Below are 17202 nucleotides of genomic sequence, written 5' to 3' on the forward strand. Positions count from 1 at the left end.
GTGGCTCTGCCGAGCTGAGCTCCGCTTCCAGTGTCGCTTTGGGCCAAGCGTGTCACCGGTCCCGGTTAGAGTAGTGTCCCCTCCCCACCCTGCCATGCTGCGCCAGCTGCTTCCCACCGCTGGACCAGGAACTGTGGCTTGTCATCGCGCGCTGGGACCCCCCAGACCCCGGCGCGGCGGGCGAGGGTCTCGCTCCCCGCGGTCCTTCTCCAAGTGAGGTCTTCGGTTCTCCCCCCTCGTGTTTTGGGATGTTGTGACCAGTCCGGACCGCGGGGCCGCTCGGTGAGACCCCATCAGCGTGTCCACTGCGGGGGGAGTGTCCAGTACTGCCTTTTCTTTCACGGCCTCCAGCTCCGCGTGTCCTGCTCCGTGCCCGAGGTCGGTGTCTCCCCGCAGCCCCTCAGGCAGGGTCTGCGGCCGGGCTGCGTCCACACTGCATCATGTCCATGTCGTAGCGGTCATCCTAGGTGTCCCCGCAGAGCCACGCGTCCCCCGGTCGGTGGCCGCTGCACCGTCCCCGTGCTGGGAGCCAGGGCCGCCCCGCGCCGCGCTCACCGGTCACCGCGTGCCACCCGCGGGGAGGTGGCCGTGGGGACGAGTCTCGCCACCAAAGACCATGCCCCTTCACTCTTGCACTCACGGCAGTCGATGTACAGAGCTTGTAGTTTTCATATCGCAGAGGATTTAAAAGCGTTTTTTTATTTTTTTTTCCGGTCCGTTGTACATAATGGGTTTAAATAATAAAGAGAGATCCTGAGCTGGGCTGGGGGAGTCTCCTTCGTGCTGCCCGCGGGGACAGGAAGGGCCGGGGGGGACACTGCGGTCCCCGCTCCCGCTAACAGCCAGATCTGATCCTGGAGCCGGGAGCAGCCGCCGCGTCCCGGGGTGTCCCCAGGGGCTCCCCCCAACCTGCAGTGGGACCCCAAAGGCAACAGGTCCCCTTCGCCCGCCCCCCCACTCCCATCCTTTAGGCCCTGGGGGAGATTAATGTTTAATCTTTGCTTATTTTCCCCGTCCATCCCCCTTCCCTGCAGGGTTTGATGTTGCCTGATTGCAGAGCAGACTCGAGGCATTAAATAGATTAAATGAAGGTCAAGGAGCGCGAGATGGGTCTGGGCACCCGAGTGGCCGCCAGTGCACCCGGTGCGGGTCTGGGGGTGCAGCTTTGCTCTGCCTGCACCCCCCCAGCAGCTCCGCTGTGTCCCCCTGGGTCCCCTCGGGACACCAGTGCCAGCCCCACGGGCAGCAGGGATCGGGCTCGGTGACACACGATGAGATCAGAGCTGATTAGCGGTTTCTTTCTAATTTGATTATTTCAGATTACAGCGGAGCCAGCCTGATTAACGGCCCCCGGCCCCAGCTGCGCTGCCAGCACCCAACCTGGCTCTGCCCGGCCACCAGAGCCCAGTGCAGCGCGCGCCCAGGCTGCCGGAAGCCAAAAGAGCGTTTTCTTGGAAATACAGGATAATTCCAGCCCATGCGCCTCATGCCCAGCCGTGATCTATTTACCCACCATCGGGCAGTGGACGCAGATGGGGCTGGGGAGGAGGCGAAGGGACCCGCTGGCTCCCGGCGGCCTGGGGCGGGGGATTAGCGGGCAACAAGGCCGAGCTTGATTAAACTGGGGCGAGCAGAGGGAGAGGATTACGGCAGATCAACCCGAGATTGCCAATCAGCGGCACCGAGTCCTCGGGGCCCCCAGCCCCAGTGCACCCCTGCACCCCCCCCAGCCCCAGTGCACCCCTGCACCCACCATGCACCCCCCAGCCCCAGTGCACCCCTGCACCCACCATGCAACCCCCAGCCCCAGTGCACCCCTGCACCCTCCCCACCCCCAGTGCACCCCTGTACATCCCCCAGCCCCAGTGCACCCCTGCACCCTCCCCAGCCCCAGTGCACCCCTGTACCCACCGTGCACCTCCCAGCTGCTCCCCCAGCTCCAGGGCACCCCTGTACCCACACTGCACCCCCACAACTGCCCGGGCCCCCCATGCACCCCCAAAAGCACCTCCGTGCACCCCGATGCACCCCCAGCTCCCCGCCCCCGCGCTCTGACCGGCCGCTCGCTCCATTCCCCCTCTCCACCAATCCAACCTCTCAGTCCCGCCAACCCCGCGCTCCTATTGGCTTAACCTCCTTGGGCTCATCCTCGTGCGATGGAGCGGACCAATGAGCGCGGGCAGCGGCGGCGGCCGGCGGCTGGCTCCGCCCCCCGCGCGGAGCACGCTGGGGGGTGTAGTCGGGCGGCAGCGAGGCCGCCGCTGCCTCCGCGGCTCCGGACTACACATCCCGGCGTGCCCCGCGCGGGGGCGGGGCGGCCGCGGGACAGCCAGGGCAGCGGCGGCGCGTCCCGCACCGTCCGGGTCACCATGAGCGGCAACGGGGCCACGGCGGCGGCCGAGCGGGAGGAGTTCATGGCCTTCTTCCCGCAGATCGTCCGCGACCTGACAGAGGGAGGCCTAGGCCACCCGGAGGTGGGCGATGCCGTGGCCCGGCTGAAGGAGGTGAGGAAGGGTCGGCGGGGCTGCCCGGTTCCCGGTCCCCGGTGCTCCCCGGTCCCCGTTCCCTAGGGCTCCCTGATCCCCGTTCCCCAGTGCTCCCCATTCCCTGGGTCTCCCCATTCCCCGTTGCATGGGGCTCCTCGTTCCCTGCTTCCCTTTCCCTGTTCTCCGGTGCTGCCCATTCCCCGGGGCTCCCCGTTCCCCACTCGCCGTTCCCCGGGGCTCCCGCTTCTCTGGTGCTCCCCGTTCCCCGGGGCTCCCCTTTCCCCGTTCCCCGGGGCTCCTCGTTCCCCACCACTCCCCGTTCCCCGGGGCTCCCCTTTCCCCATTCCCCGGGGCTCCCCGTTCCCCACCACTCCCCATTCCCCGGGGCTCCCCTTTCCCATTCCCAGGGGCTCCCCACTCCCCCTGCCCGCTCCTCTCTCCCCGCAGGTCCTGGAGTACAACGCACCGGGCGGGAAGTGCAACCGGGGGCTGACGGTGCTGGCGGCTTTCCGGGAGCTGGCGGCCCCCGCGCAGCAGGACCCTGAGAGCCTCCGCTGCGCCCTGGCCGTGGGCTGGTGCATCGAGCTGGTGAGAGCCGGGCCGGGGCGGCTGGGACCCCGGGGATCCCGCACCCCCTAACGCAGCCTTTCGCAGTTCCAAGCCTTTTTCCTGGTGGCCGATGACATCATGGACGCGTCCCTCACCCGCCGGGGGCAGCCGTGCTGGTACAAGAAGGTGAGAGGCTTGGGGAGGTTTTGGGGGTCCTGTGGGGTCAAGGTGCTTTGTGACACATCCCTGTCCTCATGCTACAGGAGGGGGTCGGTCTGGATGCCATCAACGACGCTTTTCTCCTCGAGTCGTCCGTCTATAGGTTGCTGAAGAAATACTGCGGGGAGCAGCCCTACTACCTGCACCTGCTGGAGCTTTTCTTGCAGGTGAGCCTGGGCCCTGCAGATTTACCTCGATTTTGGGCCATTTTGGGATGCATATGGATCTCAGGTTGTTCCCACCAGATGCGCTCCCTCCCTTTAGACTCAGAGAGGAGCCGAAACAGCGCTTGGGTTTGGGGTTTTGCTTGTGCTGTGGGGTTTTTCAAGAGGCTGCGTGAATAAAGCCTTTCTTTACCCGCAGACTGCCTACCAGACGGAGCTGGGGCAGATGCTGGACCTCCTCACCGCTCCCATTTCCCAGGTGGATTTGAACCGCTTCAGCGAGCAGAGGTAAAGGAGCAGGAGGGGACAGAGATGGCAGCCCCGTTGTGGCACGGTGGCTTTTGGATGGTGTGAGGGTGCCAAGCGGCTCGCTGCAGCAGCGCTGTTACCCGCCAGGCTGCGGGGAGCAAGTCTCGCTCGTGCTGTCAGGGCTGGAGCGCTGGTTTGGAGCGAGATGTTGGTGTTTTCTGCTGGTTCTGTGGCGGGGGAGGCCTGGGCTTTGTCGCTCAGCGGGATTCCTCTGCTGCAGGTATAAGGCGATTGTTAAGTACAAGACGGCGTTTTACTCCTTCTACCTCCCCGTGGCCGCTGCCATGTACATGGTGAGTTTTCCAGCAGCTCAGGAGGTGCTTTAACCCTCCGTATGAGGCCGTTGGGGAGGGCAGGGTTGGGGGGAGGCCGGGAGGCAGATATTGCAAAGCTTGATTGTCTCCCCCACTCTCAGACCGGTATTGACAGCAAGGAGGAGCATGACAATGCCAAGGCCATCCTGCTGGAGATGGGCGAGTTCTTTCAGATCCAGGTAGGGGCGGCTCCCCGTCCCTCGGCGTTTTTAAGAGGGGGTCACGGCGCTCACGCGCGTCCCCTTTTGCGCAGGACGATTACCTGGACTGCTTCGGCGACCCGGCGCTCACGGGGAAGGTCGGCACCGACATCCAGGACAACAAGTGCAGCTGGCTGGTGGTGGAGTGTCTGCGGCGGGTCACGCCGGAGCAGCGGCGCGTCCTGGAGGTAACGCTGCCACCCAGCCCCTAAAGATCGGTGCCGTGAGCTCCCTCCCCACATCCGCGGCCCTAAAAGCTGTGCCGGACGGTTACTGGGCTGGGAGAAACATTGATTGTTGCGAGGGGTGTGATGGTGACTCCTGCCGTGCAAACTGGACCTTCAGCGCAGCCCGTGCCGGTGTTTTCTCAGGAAAACTACGGCCGTAAGGAGCCCGAGAAGGTGGCGAAGGTGAAGCAGCTCTATGAGACTCTGGGCATGAGAGCGGCTTTCCAGGAGTACGAGGAGAGCAGCTACCGGCGGCTGCAGGACCTGATCGCCAAGCACGCCAACCAGCTCCCCCGCGAGATCTTCCTTGGCCTCGCTCGCAAGATTTACAAGCGGCAGAAGTGATGGGGGGGCTTGGTGTGGACTGTTTAGTCTGTGCTAAGTGGGGGGAACCGGGAAGGTTTGTCTCCCCTGTTGTTGCTGCTTGGAGCTGGATCCAGCGGGTCTGGTTTTGGACCCCGGCCCTGGCATTGGGGGGCTGATTGGAGACTGGATGATGCTGGGGGGGGGTCGTAGATCAGCCGCTGGCTTATTGTGTCAATAAACATCGGTTACTGAGGCGCTGGCTGGAGATGGGGCTGGGGGGACACCGGCACCCCCGGTGCTTTCGGGCTGCAGGAGCGTTGGTGTCGCGGGGGGGGGTGGGACCGGGTGGTTCCGGTGACGGGCAGGGCCGGGGCGGTGTCCGGACCGCGGCTCCTCCCCTCGCCCCCCCCGGCAGCCGCATTCGCCGCCGCAGCGCAGGGAGGTGAGCGGGGCTGGGGGGCTCCGGGGCCGCCGCCGCGGGGAGGGGAGGGCTGCTTGTCCCCCGGTAACATCGTTCCAGCCCCGGGGCCGCTGTTACTCCAGCCCGGGGGATGCTCGAGGATAGCGGGGGGTGCTCGGGGCCGGGGCGGAACCGCCTGGCCAGGGATGCTCGGGGGATGCCCGGGGGTACCGGGCGATGCTGTGGGTCAGCGGGGGTGCCGGGGCCGGCGCTGTGCCCCGGTCGGGGCGATGCGGCAGGCTGCAGCAGCTGCCATGGCTCGGGCTCGGGCGGCTGCCAGGATTCCTGCGTGTTTGCGAGGCCAGGGCAGGGTCGGGTGTCTCCTCGTCTTTGGCCCGAGAGCGCCCGCAGTGTCACCAGGATCAGCCCCCAGGCTGAGGTTTCAAGGGCATTTTCTCCTTGACGGCGTCTCTGAGCCGTTTCCGACCCCGAGAGCCGGCGGAGGGGGTTCAGCGCTGCGGCTGCAGCGGCTCGGAACGCCCGGAGCTCCCCGGCCCGTGAGCTGGGATCCTCGGCCGCCAGCCAGCGGCTGCGGCTGGGCGGCCCTTCCCCGAGGAGCTGCGGGGCAGCCCCCGTTCGTGTCCCCATCCCCTGCTGCAAAGTCGCTGCCGTCCCCCCGCCCCGCCCGTTCCTTTCCAGCTTCGTGCCGCTGCGTTCTGCGAAACGAAAGGGCGGTTTTGGTGTTGCAGGGAGCTGGATGGTGTGAAGAGAGGAGCTGGGGGGCGGTGCGAGCAGCTCCCAGCGCTGCCGGTGAGACAGCATCATGCTGGCTCCAAAGAAAGGCCTCCTGTGCAACCTCAACCACATCCACCTGCAGCACATCTCGCTGGGGCTGCACCTGTCCCGGCACCCGGAGCTGCAGGAGACCTCGGTGTCCCCGGCCGGAGACCAGAGCGGCCGCGGCGACTGCCCCGAGAACCGCGAGCAGGTGGACGCCAATTCCAACAACCCCTCCTTCAAGTGCCGCTGTTGCGAGTCCCACGCTCAGCAGCCGGAGACGCTGGGTCTCCTGAACCAGGCAGCTCAGGAGGGTTTTCCCTGCCTGCACGCTGGGGAGGAGGCGGCTTCCCCTTGCGATCTTGCTTCCTCCACCTCCTCCTCCTCCTCCGTCAGCAGCTGCTCGGATTTCAGCTTGGATGACTCCCCGGTCTCCGTGTACTGCAAGGGCTTCTCCAGAGAAGGCTCCCGATCGCCTGAAAATCAACCCACCGCCATTCCCATAGAAGATTCCGGGGATGGCCGGTCGCCGGCTGAGCCGAGCAGGACGTGCGATGGAAGAGACGCCAGCCTCAACCCCCCCGCGCCGCAGAGCAGGGACGCGCTGGCTGGGGAGAGCCCGGACAGCCTCTGCAGCAGCCCCCCGCCCGCCCCCCAGCGCCACAAGAGCTCACCCGGCCTGGAGAGCACCCGCAGCATCCCCGGCGACCTGGACCCCAACTGCAACCCGCTTCCCGAGCCCGACGCTGCTCCCGCGGCTCCGCCAGCGCCAGCCCGGTGGGACCCGGTGCTGGGCAGCGCTCCGGAGCCCCTGCCCCGCGCCGCCAGCGTCCCCCCGCCCGTGCCCCCCCGGCCCCGCCGGCGGCTGCAGGTTCTGGGTGCGCAGCGAGCGGAGCAGCCGCTGGTGGAGCCGGAGCCCGGCTCGGGGGAGCTCTGCAGGGACGCGGGCAAGAGGAACATCACCTCCTTCCACGAGCTCGCCCAGAAGAGGAAGAGGAACGGCGGCGGGGCCGCGCTCGCCCAGGCCAGGGCCGACCGCAGCGACTGGTTGATCGTGTTCTCCCCCGACACGGAGCTGCCGCCCCCCAGCGAGCTCCTGGCCAGCGAGCCGGCCCGGCCACAGCCGCAGCACGACGGGCCGGCGAAGCCGCCCGGCTCCCGGCAGAGAGAGGTGACCACGTTCAAGGAGCTGCGCTACCGCAGCGCTGCCAACAAGCCCAAGGGGCAGCCGGGCGGCGGGCGGGCAGAGCCGGCGGCGTCTCAGCGCCCACCCGCGTCCCTCGGGACCACCGTGGGCGGCGACAGCGCGGGCTGGGGGCCACCCGCGCCGCTGGCACCCGTGGAAAGCCAGCAGCCCAAGAGGAGGAGATCTCGCCCGGGACTGCAGCCCATTGCGGAGGGACAGCCGGGGGACACAGAGGAAGGGATTCTGCCACCGCCACCGAGCCGCGTCCCGGGGGAGAAGGCGCTGAGCGCCGGCAGCCATGGAGATGTCCCGGTTTGGAGGCGTGGGGAGCCCGGGGGGGACCCTTGGGTGCCAGGAACGGTCGAGAGAGGAGGTGACGCTTGCAAGGAGGGTAAGAGTTTGGGTCCCTTCTGGGCTGGGTGCAGGGGTGCAGCAGGACTGGGGGAGCACAAGGAGCAGGTGCGGCATTTGGGGAGCACAAGGAGCAGCTGCAGGACTGGGCGGGGCTGTAGGGTTTGGGGGAGCAGAGGGGCGGTGGTCGCGGGGATGAGGGGTGTGTGAGAGCAACCTGGCGGGTCCGAACGGTCCTGGTGCCGCTGCCGGGTGTCCCGTCCCCGCCCCGGCCGAGCTCGGGTGCGATGGGGGCGCCGCGGGCTCCGTTCCCCAGCCCGGGGCCGGGCTGGCGCCTCCTCAGCCGCCCTGTCCCCGGGCCCGGCGCCGCCCTTCGCTCCGCCGCCCCTTCCGGCTCCATGGGCGAGCGCGGCCCGGCCGGTCCCGGCTGCGGCCCGGAGCGCCCCGGTAAGTGGCGGCGGGCGCAGCCCCGGGCTGTCCCGGCAGCAGCGGCCGGGCCCGGGGGAGGCCTCGCGGGCAGCGCCTGACGCCGCCGTCCCCTTCTCCCTCTCCAGCCAGGCCCGAGCCGCCCGGAGCCGCCCCGGGCACAGCTTGGCCCGGCGAGGGGAGCGCGGAGGGAGCCCGGGGAGAGCAGAAGAAAGGTAACGCTGAGCCGGGGGGTGCAGGGGCTGGGGGGTGTGAGGGGTCGAGGGTGGCCTGGGCGGCGCCAGCGCCGGGGACAGACGGACGCGGCCGGGCTGTCGTGTGGCGGCAGGTGGAGCTGTGGAGCCGCAGAACAGGGGTGGGGCGGCCCCGGCATCTTGCGAACACCGCCCGGCGCCCCTGCCGACATCTCCGCATCCTCCCCGTCCCCTTGGCAACGGCGGGTCCGTCACCCCCAGCCGCGGCGGGGGCGTCCGCACGCAGTTAATCCTGTCTGCAATAGCCGACCTGCGGATACGTAAATCCTCCCAGCTTTAGGTCAGAGATAAGGGTGACTTTGCAAAACCCCTCATTGGAGAGACCTACCTCGCAGCTCTGGACATTTCAGAGCCTGCGCAATTAGTGGGGTCTTACTTTAACATACACCTTATATAGATATATATATATACCCAGATACCTGCGATGGATAAAGCATCCTTTCGCTCAGCATTGCTCGACATACCCTAAAAGGATTATGTAATGCGATATGCGGATGTGTAAGCAATTGGCTCTTTAGGGTGTGAACGCAGCTATAAGATTTTGCATAGGATGGCTGTATGTTTTCTCGCTGGCGTGCCCTTCGTCCCAGCCCTGGCTCAGTCCATTCGCTGATGGACTCCTGATGGGTCATTTACCTCGATCTCGAAGCGCAAAATTAATGATGACTGTGTTTCAGGCAAATACTGTTTGACTCTTACAAGCCCCCACCCAGATCATGCAGCTCTGTGATAAACAATATCTCGCTAAATTTGGCTCATTTATCTGCACACCGGCTAAAGAACCGCGGTTTTGGGGACAATAGCCCCCGTTACCTCTGGGGCTTCCCGGCTCCTCGTCCAGCTCCATCATCTGCTGGTCCAGCTGCGGTGGGGCCGCGGTGACGTGTCCTTTCGTTGCCCGGCAGCCCTGCTGGTGGCCGTCAGCACCGCCGTGGACAAGATCATCGCCCATTTCAGCGCTGCGCGGAACCTGGTGCAGAAGGTGAGGGCAGAACCATCGAATCGCTGCGCTTGGGAGAGACCTTTAAGACCATCGAGTCCAACCGTTAACAATGTCGATATCGAGCTGCTAGATGGACGTGCCTGATCTCAACAGAAAGCGGTGGCTTTGGTCTGGAAAGCTTTTAGTGACATTTCACACAAATTTAAGTCCAGTATGAAATTTAAGTCTAGTGTGAAATTTTAGAGTCCCAATTATGCAGAATATTTAAATTGCTTTAACTTCACGGTGCTGAGAACGTTTAGAAGCACATATATTCATTAATATGAATTTCAGCATAGGTGAAACTACATTTATCCAACTTGGAATTAAAGAGATTAGGAAGAGAAAGGAGGCTGGTAGGGACTTTGTGCTAACAGTACAATACTGAGCCAGGGCTTGAGCGGGGGGGGTTATTTTTTGCAATGTGCTTCTGTTATTATGAACACAGCGTAGTGAAAATCCATGAGACCGGGTCCACATTCAGGGCACGGAGGATTTTATGCTGTGATTCACCTTCCGAGCTGAATTCATTTCAGCGCCAGCGTGTCTGCACGTGTGGGACTGGGGCGCGAGGGGCTTCAGGAGCCGCAGGGGAGGGCTTGGTGCTGCTTTTCTCATCCTGCTCCTTGTTTCCGTGCCTCCCGCGCAGGCGCAGCTGGGGGACAGCCGGCTCAGCCCCGACGTGGGTCACCTGCTGCTGCGCACGCTGTGCCCCGCGCTCTACGCCGTGGTGGAGGACGGGCTGAAGCCGTTCCAGAAGGATGTCATCACGGGCCAGAGGAGGAGTTCCCCTTGGAGCGTGGTGGAAGCCTCGGTGAAGACAGGTCGGGGTGAGGAACCTCCTCCTGGAGGCGTTGGGAGCAGCGTCTCGAGGCGCCTGGAGCCTGGGAAGGAACAAGCCCAGGGTCCAGGATAAGTTGGGGAATGAGCTGGAGAGCGGTGAAAAGGGACCTGGAGGACAGCAGGGTGACCACGAAAAAAGGGTTTAGTTCAGATACTATCAGGATACACTTGGGGAATGTATATATATATATACATAATGTAATCTATACAGCCATAGCACCCTGAGAACGCCCCATCTCGTCTGATCTGGGAAGCTAAGCAGGGTCGGGCCCGGTCAGTACTTGGATGGGAGACCAGCTGGGAACTGCAGGTGCTGTGGGCTGAGCCAGCACTGGGCCCTTGTGGCCAGGAAGCCAATGGGACCCGGGGTGGGTTAGAAGGGGGTGGTCAGTAGGTCAGAGAGGTTCTCCTGCCCCTCTGCTCTGCCCTGGGGAGACCACACCTGGAATCTTGTGTTCCTGGGCTCCGGCGGGATTGCATTGGGTGAGCGAGCTCTCCAGGTCCCTTCCAACCCCACACACTCTGGGGTTCTGTGGTTCTGTGACCGTTTCCTGCCCCGCAGGCTCCACCACGCGCTCCCTCCACGCTCTGTGCTGGCACGTGGCCGGGCTGGCGCCTCTCGGCAGCACCAGGCAGAAGTTTCACGCCTTTATCCTCGGCCTTTTGAAGTGAGTGGTGGGTCCTGCTGTCCCCGCTGTCCCTGCTGCCGCGGCGGCTTGGAGCAGAGTCCCAAAAGCTCTGACTTGGCTTCCCCTTGGCTTATTTAGCACGAAGCAGCTGGAGCTGTGGATCTCCCACCTGCAGAAGAGCCCAGGTAAGGACACAGTGACCAGAATGTCCTCCTCCAAGTCTTCAGCTTGCCAAGGTGATAATACCGGACGCGTTGCAGCCACGGTGCTTGGCTGGAATTCCCGTAGTGGATGAAGGTGTTTTCCATGGCTGCCGTGCTGGGTGAGGGAGTCAGGCAGATAATTTGGAGCTGGCTGGACGTGTGGGCGAGGGCCGGGCGGTTCGCAGCTCTCCAGCACCGTCCACAGCTGTCTGAAAGGAGGTTGGAGCCACCGGGGGGTCGGGCTCTGCTCCTCAGGAATGGGATGAGAGGAAACGGCCTCAATTTGCACCAGGGGAGGTTGAGGGTGGAAATTTGGGGTGATTTCTCCCCAAAGGGCTGTGGATGTTGGAACAGGCTGCCCAGGGCAGTGCTGGAGTCGCCATCCTGGAGGGGTTAAACACACGGAGATGAGGTTCTCAGGGACACGGGGCAGTGCCGGGGGTGGGTTCTGGTTGGACTTGATGACCCTGAGGGGCTTTTCCAACCGAAACGATTCTCTGATTTTACGTCCCCGGCTCGTAGGGGTGATCTCCACGCTGTATTCACCTCTGGCCTTCTTTGCCCTGAGCCAAGGGCCTCTCCCGCACCTCGCCGACGAGCTGCTGCTGCTCATCCAGCCCCTCTCCGTGCTCACTTTCCACCTCGACCTCCTCTTCGAGCACCACCACCTCTCCGTGGACGTCAGACCCTTGTCCCGCCGCCTGGAGTCCCCGTCCTCTCCTCCCCATCACGGCGCGCAGCCTCCTCCGGAGCTCCAAAGCGGTGAAAGCGGGGACAGCCTGGAAGACGAGATCCCCCCCGACGCTGCGGGGAGGGCGGCCGGTGCAGAGGGCGGCACGAGGGTTCGGTGGCAAGCGGCCGAGCACGGGCTGGTCCCCGGCCCGCAGGTGGGGGCTGCGCTGCAGCTGAGCTTCCAGCACGTGCTGCGCTGGGGCGACCAGCTCAGCCGCGCTTTCCGGGGAGGGGACAGCTCCCCGGAGCCCCCCAAGCCCGAGGCGGGTCCTCGAGATGCCGGCACTGGCCCCGGCGGCTGGTGGGACCAGCTAAGCCAGGCTTCCAGGATTTACGCTGCTCCCAGCAAGGAGAAGTTCGCCCTGGGCTGGTGGACGAAGCTGCGGGCGGCTGCGGGGGATCCCGGCCCCACTCAATCTGCGCGACCCCACGGATGCGTGAAGGAGGCCAGAGGGACGGAGCTGCAGCTCCTGCAGAGCAAAGCTGCTGCTGAACTTCCCACCGCAAAGCCCAGTGGCGGCGCTGACGCCTCCGGGACCTCTTCTCCTGAAGATCTCGCCCTGCCTGCTGGAGCTGGCGCACCTGCCGAGCCGGATGGTCACACCGCTGGGGAGAAACTCAACGCTGCTTCCCCGGAGCCGCGTGGGAACGGGAACGGGGACGGGGCCGCCACCGATCCAGAGCGCAATGGTCCTGCTGGTGCCGACACAGGCAGCTGGCTGGGCCGGCTCTTCGGAGCCACCGGCCCCTCTGCCAGGAGCTTCCAGCCCAGTCCTGACACCGGCCCAACCAGGTCCAGGTGAGACCCGGCTCGGGCAGGCGGGGCTGGGGAAGCTGAGGAGGGTTTTTTCTCCCAGGAAAACGCACCGTGGGGCTGGCGGGTGTCGTGTGCTGCCCGTTATCCCAATGGCTGAGGAATTAGCGCGTGTCCCGTCGCCTCGGTCCTTTAGAGCAGCAGGAGCTCCCAGTGGCGCTCCATATAGAGCCCTTGGCACTGCCCACGTTGCCAGAAGAGTTTTCTGAGCGAAACAGGTGGGGGCAAAGGCTTCCCCGACCAGCTCGTGGCTTCTTTTGCTCGGGGCAGGAGACCCTCCAGCTGGTTGTCCCCCGGCGCGCGCGTCCTGGCCGGGGCGGTGAAGGGGCTGGCGGCCGAGAAGACTCGCGATGGAGAGCGGGCGGAGAGGAACGCGGCCGGCGCGCCACAGCCGCACAGGTGACACTGGGCATCGTGGCGGTTGGGACCGGGATGCTGGGGATAGATTTTCCTTTTGGGGTGTCCAAGAGATGTTTCCAGGCACCTTGTTGCTCCCCTGGGGTCTCCTCATTCTCCTGTTGGGCTGTGGGTGAACTTGCGTGTCCGCCAAGCCGGGGTCAGTTGTTTTTCCTGGATATTAGGGGTAATTTCTTCCCCAAAGGGCTGTGGGCGTTCGAACAGGCTGCCCAGGGCAGTGCTGGAGTCGCCATCCCAGGAGGGTTGGACAGATGAGGTTCTCAGGGACGTGTTCAGCGCCAGGGGTGGGATATGGTTGGAATTGATGATCTCGAGGTTCTTTTCCAACCAAAACGATTCTGTGGAATCGCGGCAGGTCAGAAAAGCCGCCGTGGTCCTTCTGTGCTCGTGCAGCATTTGGCTCCCGCTCTGCTGCTCCAGGCCCTGCTTGGCAGGACCGTTTTGGGACGTGGCGTCTGCTGGGTCCCGTCCGCAGCGCGATGGGCTGAACACAGGGACACACCGGCCCCACGCCTGAGGGTCAAAACCTCCCCTGAGTCCTACGGGAGCTTCTCTGGGTCCCCGGGGAGGTGAATCCCTGATGGGTTTTGTCGCGCAGGGCGGTCCGGGCGCTGTGTGACCACACGGGCAGTGCCGACGGGCACCTGAGCTTCCAAAAAGGGGACGTCCTGCAGCTGCTCTCCACCGTGGACGAAGACTGGATCCGCTGCTGCCGCGGGAACAGCACCGGCCTCGTCCCTGTGGGCTACACATCCCTCATCCTGTGAGGAGGAAGAGGCCTGAGGAAGCAGCGGAGCTCGTCCACGCAGGTGCCACCTCTGGGAGGGACCATCTGCCACACTGTCACCGCCGTCGAGGCGTCACCGCCATCAGGACACTCGTCACTGCTGCTAATTCACGTGACGTTACCGTCTTGCCGTGGGCACATCCCGTGTCCCCGCAGACCCGCTGGCACTTCACCGCTGCCGGGGAGGGAAGGGCCGTGTCCCCGTGTCGTCCCCGTGCCGTCGCGTCCCGCCATCGCCGCGTGTCCCCGGCCACCGCGGTCCCAGCACTCTGTAAATCATTGTAACCACGGAACGAGCTCGTTCTGGGGGGAAAAAGCTGGAAATAAAGGTTGTGACTCACGCGTGTGTGTGTGACGGGGTGGTGGTGGCGGCGCAGGGGATGAAATGGCCCCATGGGAACCGCTCCCGGGCGGCCGCGAGACCCAGAGGCAGAAATAACCCCGGCACTTGTGTCCCCAGCCCCGCGGGGTGGAACTGCCTCAGGATTGGGAAAGGTTTATTTATCTTTTTCAAGTTTTTCCTTATTGTTTGTGACTTTGGTACCAAACTACTTACAGGTTTACTCTGGGCTCTCTAGCGAACAAGACACTTGGCTCAGGGGCAGCTTTGGGGCCAGAAATCCGCATTTTATCCTCGTGCCGGCCCTTGCGACCGCATGTCCTGCTCCCAGCGTGGAGCTGTGCTCCTTTGTTCTCTTCTCGCTCTTTTTTATTCTCTTCTCACTCTTTTCTTCTCTTCTCACTTTCATTTCTCTCCCTGGAATTTTCACTCCAAGGCAAAGGACGTTATAACTTAATTGGAATGTTACTTGGCTTTGTCTTAAGTAGGTTTGATTGGATTTCGCAGCTGCCTCCGGACCTTAAAATGGGTCAAGCCAGCAGGAGATGGATCCAGGTACTTGTTCTGATTTGTTTTTAATTCAAAAAAGCACTAAAATCTTCCAGTTTAACAAGAAGACAAGTGTATGGGTCACACCCCGTGTTTGACAAAATCCGGCTGGGGAACGGAGAAAGAAAATGTTAAAGGAGGGTCACTGGTGAGCTATTGAACCCCTGAGGAACGCGAATACACCAAAGGAAATGGGGCAAAACCCCTTGTAAAAGGGGCCGGAGGAGTCAGGACAAGGAAAGCGAATGGAAAGAAAACCCCACGAGTCGTGGCTAGGAAAAGATCTTCCATTTAATACTAGACTCTCAGGATTGAGATGCAGGCTTTTTATGCAATTACATCCAATGTTAAAATTGGTAATACATAATTTACAAAGATTAACATCAAAACAATGATCTATTTAGATATGCTTTGTAAAAAGGAAATATATTAGCAGCATTTATTTTCAGCAATCACACAGCCTACACCCATGCAGACTAAGTGGGGAGCTATTTGCAGTAATGTAGTGCTTCCTGGGCCGACCCCGCGCTCTCGGCGTTAGAAAATAACCCAACAAATAAAAAAAGTCAGTAATTTCTACACCAGTAAGAAAAAACAAGTCTTTTGCACTTACCTAACGGTTGATTGTCTACAAAACGTTTTGTTTAGTCTTTCAACAAAAGAAAGAGGAGATGCCAGAGCTAGTGTCTCGTTCTGCACGCGCTGACGGTGGGTTCTTGCTCTTTAAAAAGGCTGTAGTGTTTAACACCATTGCAGACGATGATTCCTGTTGGACTAAGGGAGACAACGGCAGGTTCGGGACATGCGCTATTCCTACTACACGCACGAGTATTTGATACTCAGGGCTCCTGGTTCTGTACAGTGCTTCTCTACAGTAAGAAAATATTCCAAACTATTTTCTTATTTTTTTTTTAATAAAATATTTTTTTTTTTCTCAAAGGGTTTTTTGTCCTTTTTTTTGTCGTTTTGTTTTTTTTTTTTTTTTGCTTTTTTTGAACTTTTCAAATCAACACGTCAAAGTGAATGGAATGAGTCATGTTCCACTAAGAGTAAAATAATTAGAATAATAATAACAAGAATGTACATTAGGACGAGCTTGGTCCGTTCAAAAGGAACATGGAACTACCGTATTGCTTTACATCCACGCAGCAGATAGATATATATACAACTTGGCACATTAAAAACTGGGGTTTTTTTTTCTCTTGGAGGAACATCTAAAACAGGACGGGGAATGCGTATGTACGGCTGAGACACCAAGCGAAGCTGGGCTGGGGGCGGCGCACCCCGCGCCCCGCGGCCTCACCGCGGCGGCCCCAGCGGCGCGCCCCCGCCGGCCGGTACCTGCCACGCTGCTGCTCCGGCGGCGCTTCCAACCGCGGCTTTGGGGGCGCGGGATACGCCGCCTCTTAATTTAAGAGACGGACGTTTGCAGCTGTACAACCAGAACACAAGAATAGTGTTAGCAGTCGATATATTCTACAGTTCACAACAAATACTCGCTCTGAATACTGCTCGACGGGGCATGTAGTGAAGATTGCCTTTTTTTTTTTGGGTTTTTCTGGGTTTTTTTTTTTCTCCTTTTAAGAGGTTTTAATTTGCACGACACACTAGACACACGAGAACCACAGCTTAGCAAAAGAACCAACAGCGATGGCGTCGTCAGGGTTCGACTCGCTTGGGAAAAACTTCTCTGCAGAAAAGAAGTGGATAAAAGCAACGCAATCCACCGCCATCACCCCTGTCCCGCTCTCCGGCGCGGAACCTGCTCAACCAACTCCTGCTCCGCTCCCAGGTGACGCTGGATAATTCGCCACATTCCGCACGTTTCATCCTTCTCAGAACTTGTGCAAATGGGAGGCGGCCGCTCGTTCCCCTGCCGGCCGGTTTGCATCGGCGGCGGTGCCGAGAGCGCCTGTCCAGTCCCAGCTCCACCGCTGAGCACCCTCAGCAGAGTCCATCCTCACCCTTCTTACCTCCCCCATTTATCTCTTTTTCAATATATTTTTCCTCTGAGTGGGAATATCAAGCAAAAAATAAATTAAATTTTGACCATCCTGGACAAGAACCACAAGGTTTTTCTCAGTACCGAACATCAATACAAGGCACGCCCAACAACACACACACCATGAGAGCACCCGGCCGCCCAAGTGCTGAACTGTTTCGTATGATTTGTCCGTGGTTTTTGTTGCCGCCGCCCTCCTTCCCTCGGCCGGCGCGAGGATTCGGGCTCTCGCCCTCGGAGCAGGTGCCGAACCGCAGCGTTGGCGGTGCCGTCACTTCCTGAAGCTGCTCTCCGGCACGGCCAGGGTGCGGCGCCGCAGCTTCCTCCCCGCTCCTTCCTCCAGCAGGTACGTGACATCAATCGCTGCAAAAAACAACACGGGTCTGCTTCAAAAAAGTGATACGAGCAAGTTCTTCCTACTTCCCTGCTCTGTCAAGGGTGTTTCCATCCCAAAAGTTGGGATTTTAGCCATGTGGACCAGATGACCTCCAAGGATCCTTTCAACCTAAATTAATCTAGGATTATTTTGCATTAAAGAGAGCGGACAAAGCTTTAAATTAAAACCAGACACGCACTGAACCAGCGCTACCGCGACAACACCTACAAATGTTCCTTAGACCCCAATGAAAAGCTCGTCAAAGTCACTTAGACCCCAAGGGAAAGCTCATTAAAGTCACTTAGACCCCAAGGGAAAACTCATTAAAGTCACTTAGACCACATGGGAAAGCTCATTAAG

General features: G+C 61.5%; 3 protein-coding genes and 1 long non-coding RNA gene across 8 annotated transcripts in view; 2 read left to right on the forward strand and 2 right to left on the reverse strand.

Moving 5' to 3' along the window:
- Window positions 1-2328: 2328 nt before the first annotated feature.
- FDPS (farnesyl diphosphate synthase) lies at window positions 2329-4967 on the forward strand. The gene is made up of 9 exons (XM_080361092.1): window positions 2329-2504; window positions 2934-3074; window positions 3141-3221; window positions 3299-3421; window positions 3618-3706; window positions 3948-4020; window positions 4143-4220; window positions 4295-4429; window positions 4613-4967. Exons 1-9 carry the CDS (start codon window positions 2370-2372, stop codon window positions 4811-4813), a joined length of 1056 nt encoding a protein of 351 aa, XP_080217218.1. The 5' UTR covers window positions 2329-2369; the 3' UTR covers window positions 4814-4967.
- A 1030-nt stretch (window positions 4968-5997) lies between these two features.
- RUSC1 (RUN and SH3 domain containing 1) lies at window positions 5998-13566 on the forward strand (the record flags this gene model as incomplete). The annotated part of the gene is made up of 9 exons (XM_080360984.1): window positions 5998-7528; window positions 8043-8129; window positions 9074-9150; window positions 9800-9974; window positions 10556-10661; window positions 10761-10807; window positions 11348-12356; window positions 12642-12770; window positions 13387-13566. 9 exons carry the CDS (start codon window positions 5998-6000, stop codon window positions 13553-13555), a joined length of 3330 nt encoding a protein of 1109 aa, XP_080217110.1. The 3' UTR covers window positions 13556-13566.
- Window positions 8099-9795, reverse strand: LOC308050814. Its single transcript, XR_013923418.1, has 3 exons — window positions 9664-9795; window positions 8982-9190; window positions 8099-8418 (listed from the first exon to the last, which is right to left on the reverse strand). It is a non-coding gene; the product is annotated as an uncharacterized lncRNA (long non-coding RNA).
- Window positions 13567-13585: 19 nt separating the features above from the next.
- The window catches only part of ASH1L (ASH1 like histone lysine methyltransferase), a 37411-nt gene continuing 33794 nt past the window's right edge, over window positions 13586-17202 (reverse strand). For 3 of the 5 annotated variants that reach the window (XM_080360980.1, XM_080360981.1, XM_080360979.1), the window contains exon 28: window positions 14755-16829. In XM_080360980.1, the coding sequence (XP_080217106.1) occupies window positions 16738-16829 (92 nt within the window). In that variant the 3' untranslated portion in view covers window positions 14755-16737. Of the gene's footprint in view, window positions 13893-14131; window positions 14573-14754; window positions 16830-17202 lie in introns of those variants that run through there. The other 2 variants (XR_013923416.1, XR_013923417.1) reach the window with 2 other exon arrangements.

This window comes from Nesoenas mayeri (assembly GCF_963082525.1).
Source record: "Nesoenas mayeri genome assembly, chromosome: 30".
Taxonomy (NCBI): domain Eukaryota; kingdom Metazoa; phylum Chordata; class Aves; order Columbiformes; family Columbidae; genus Nesoenas; species Nesoenas mayeri.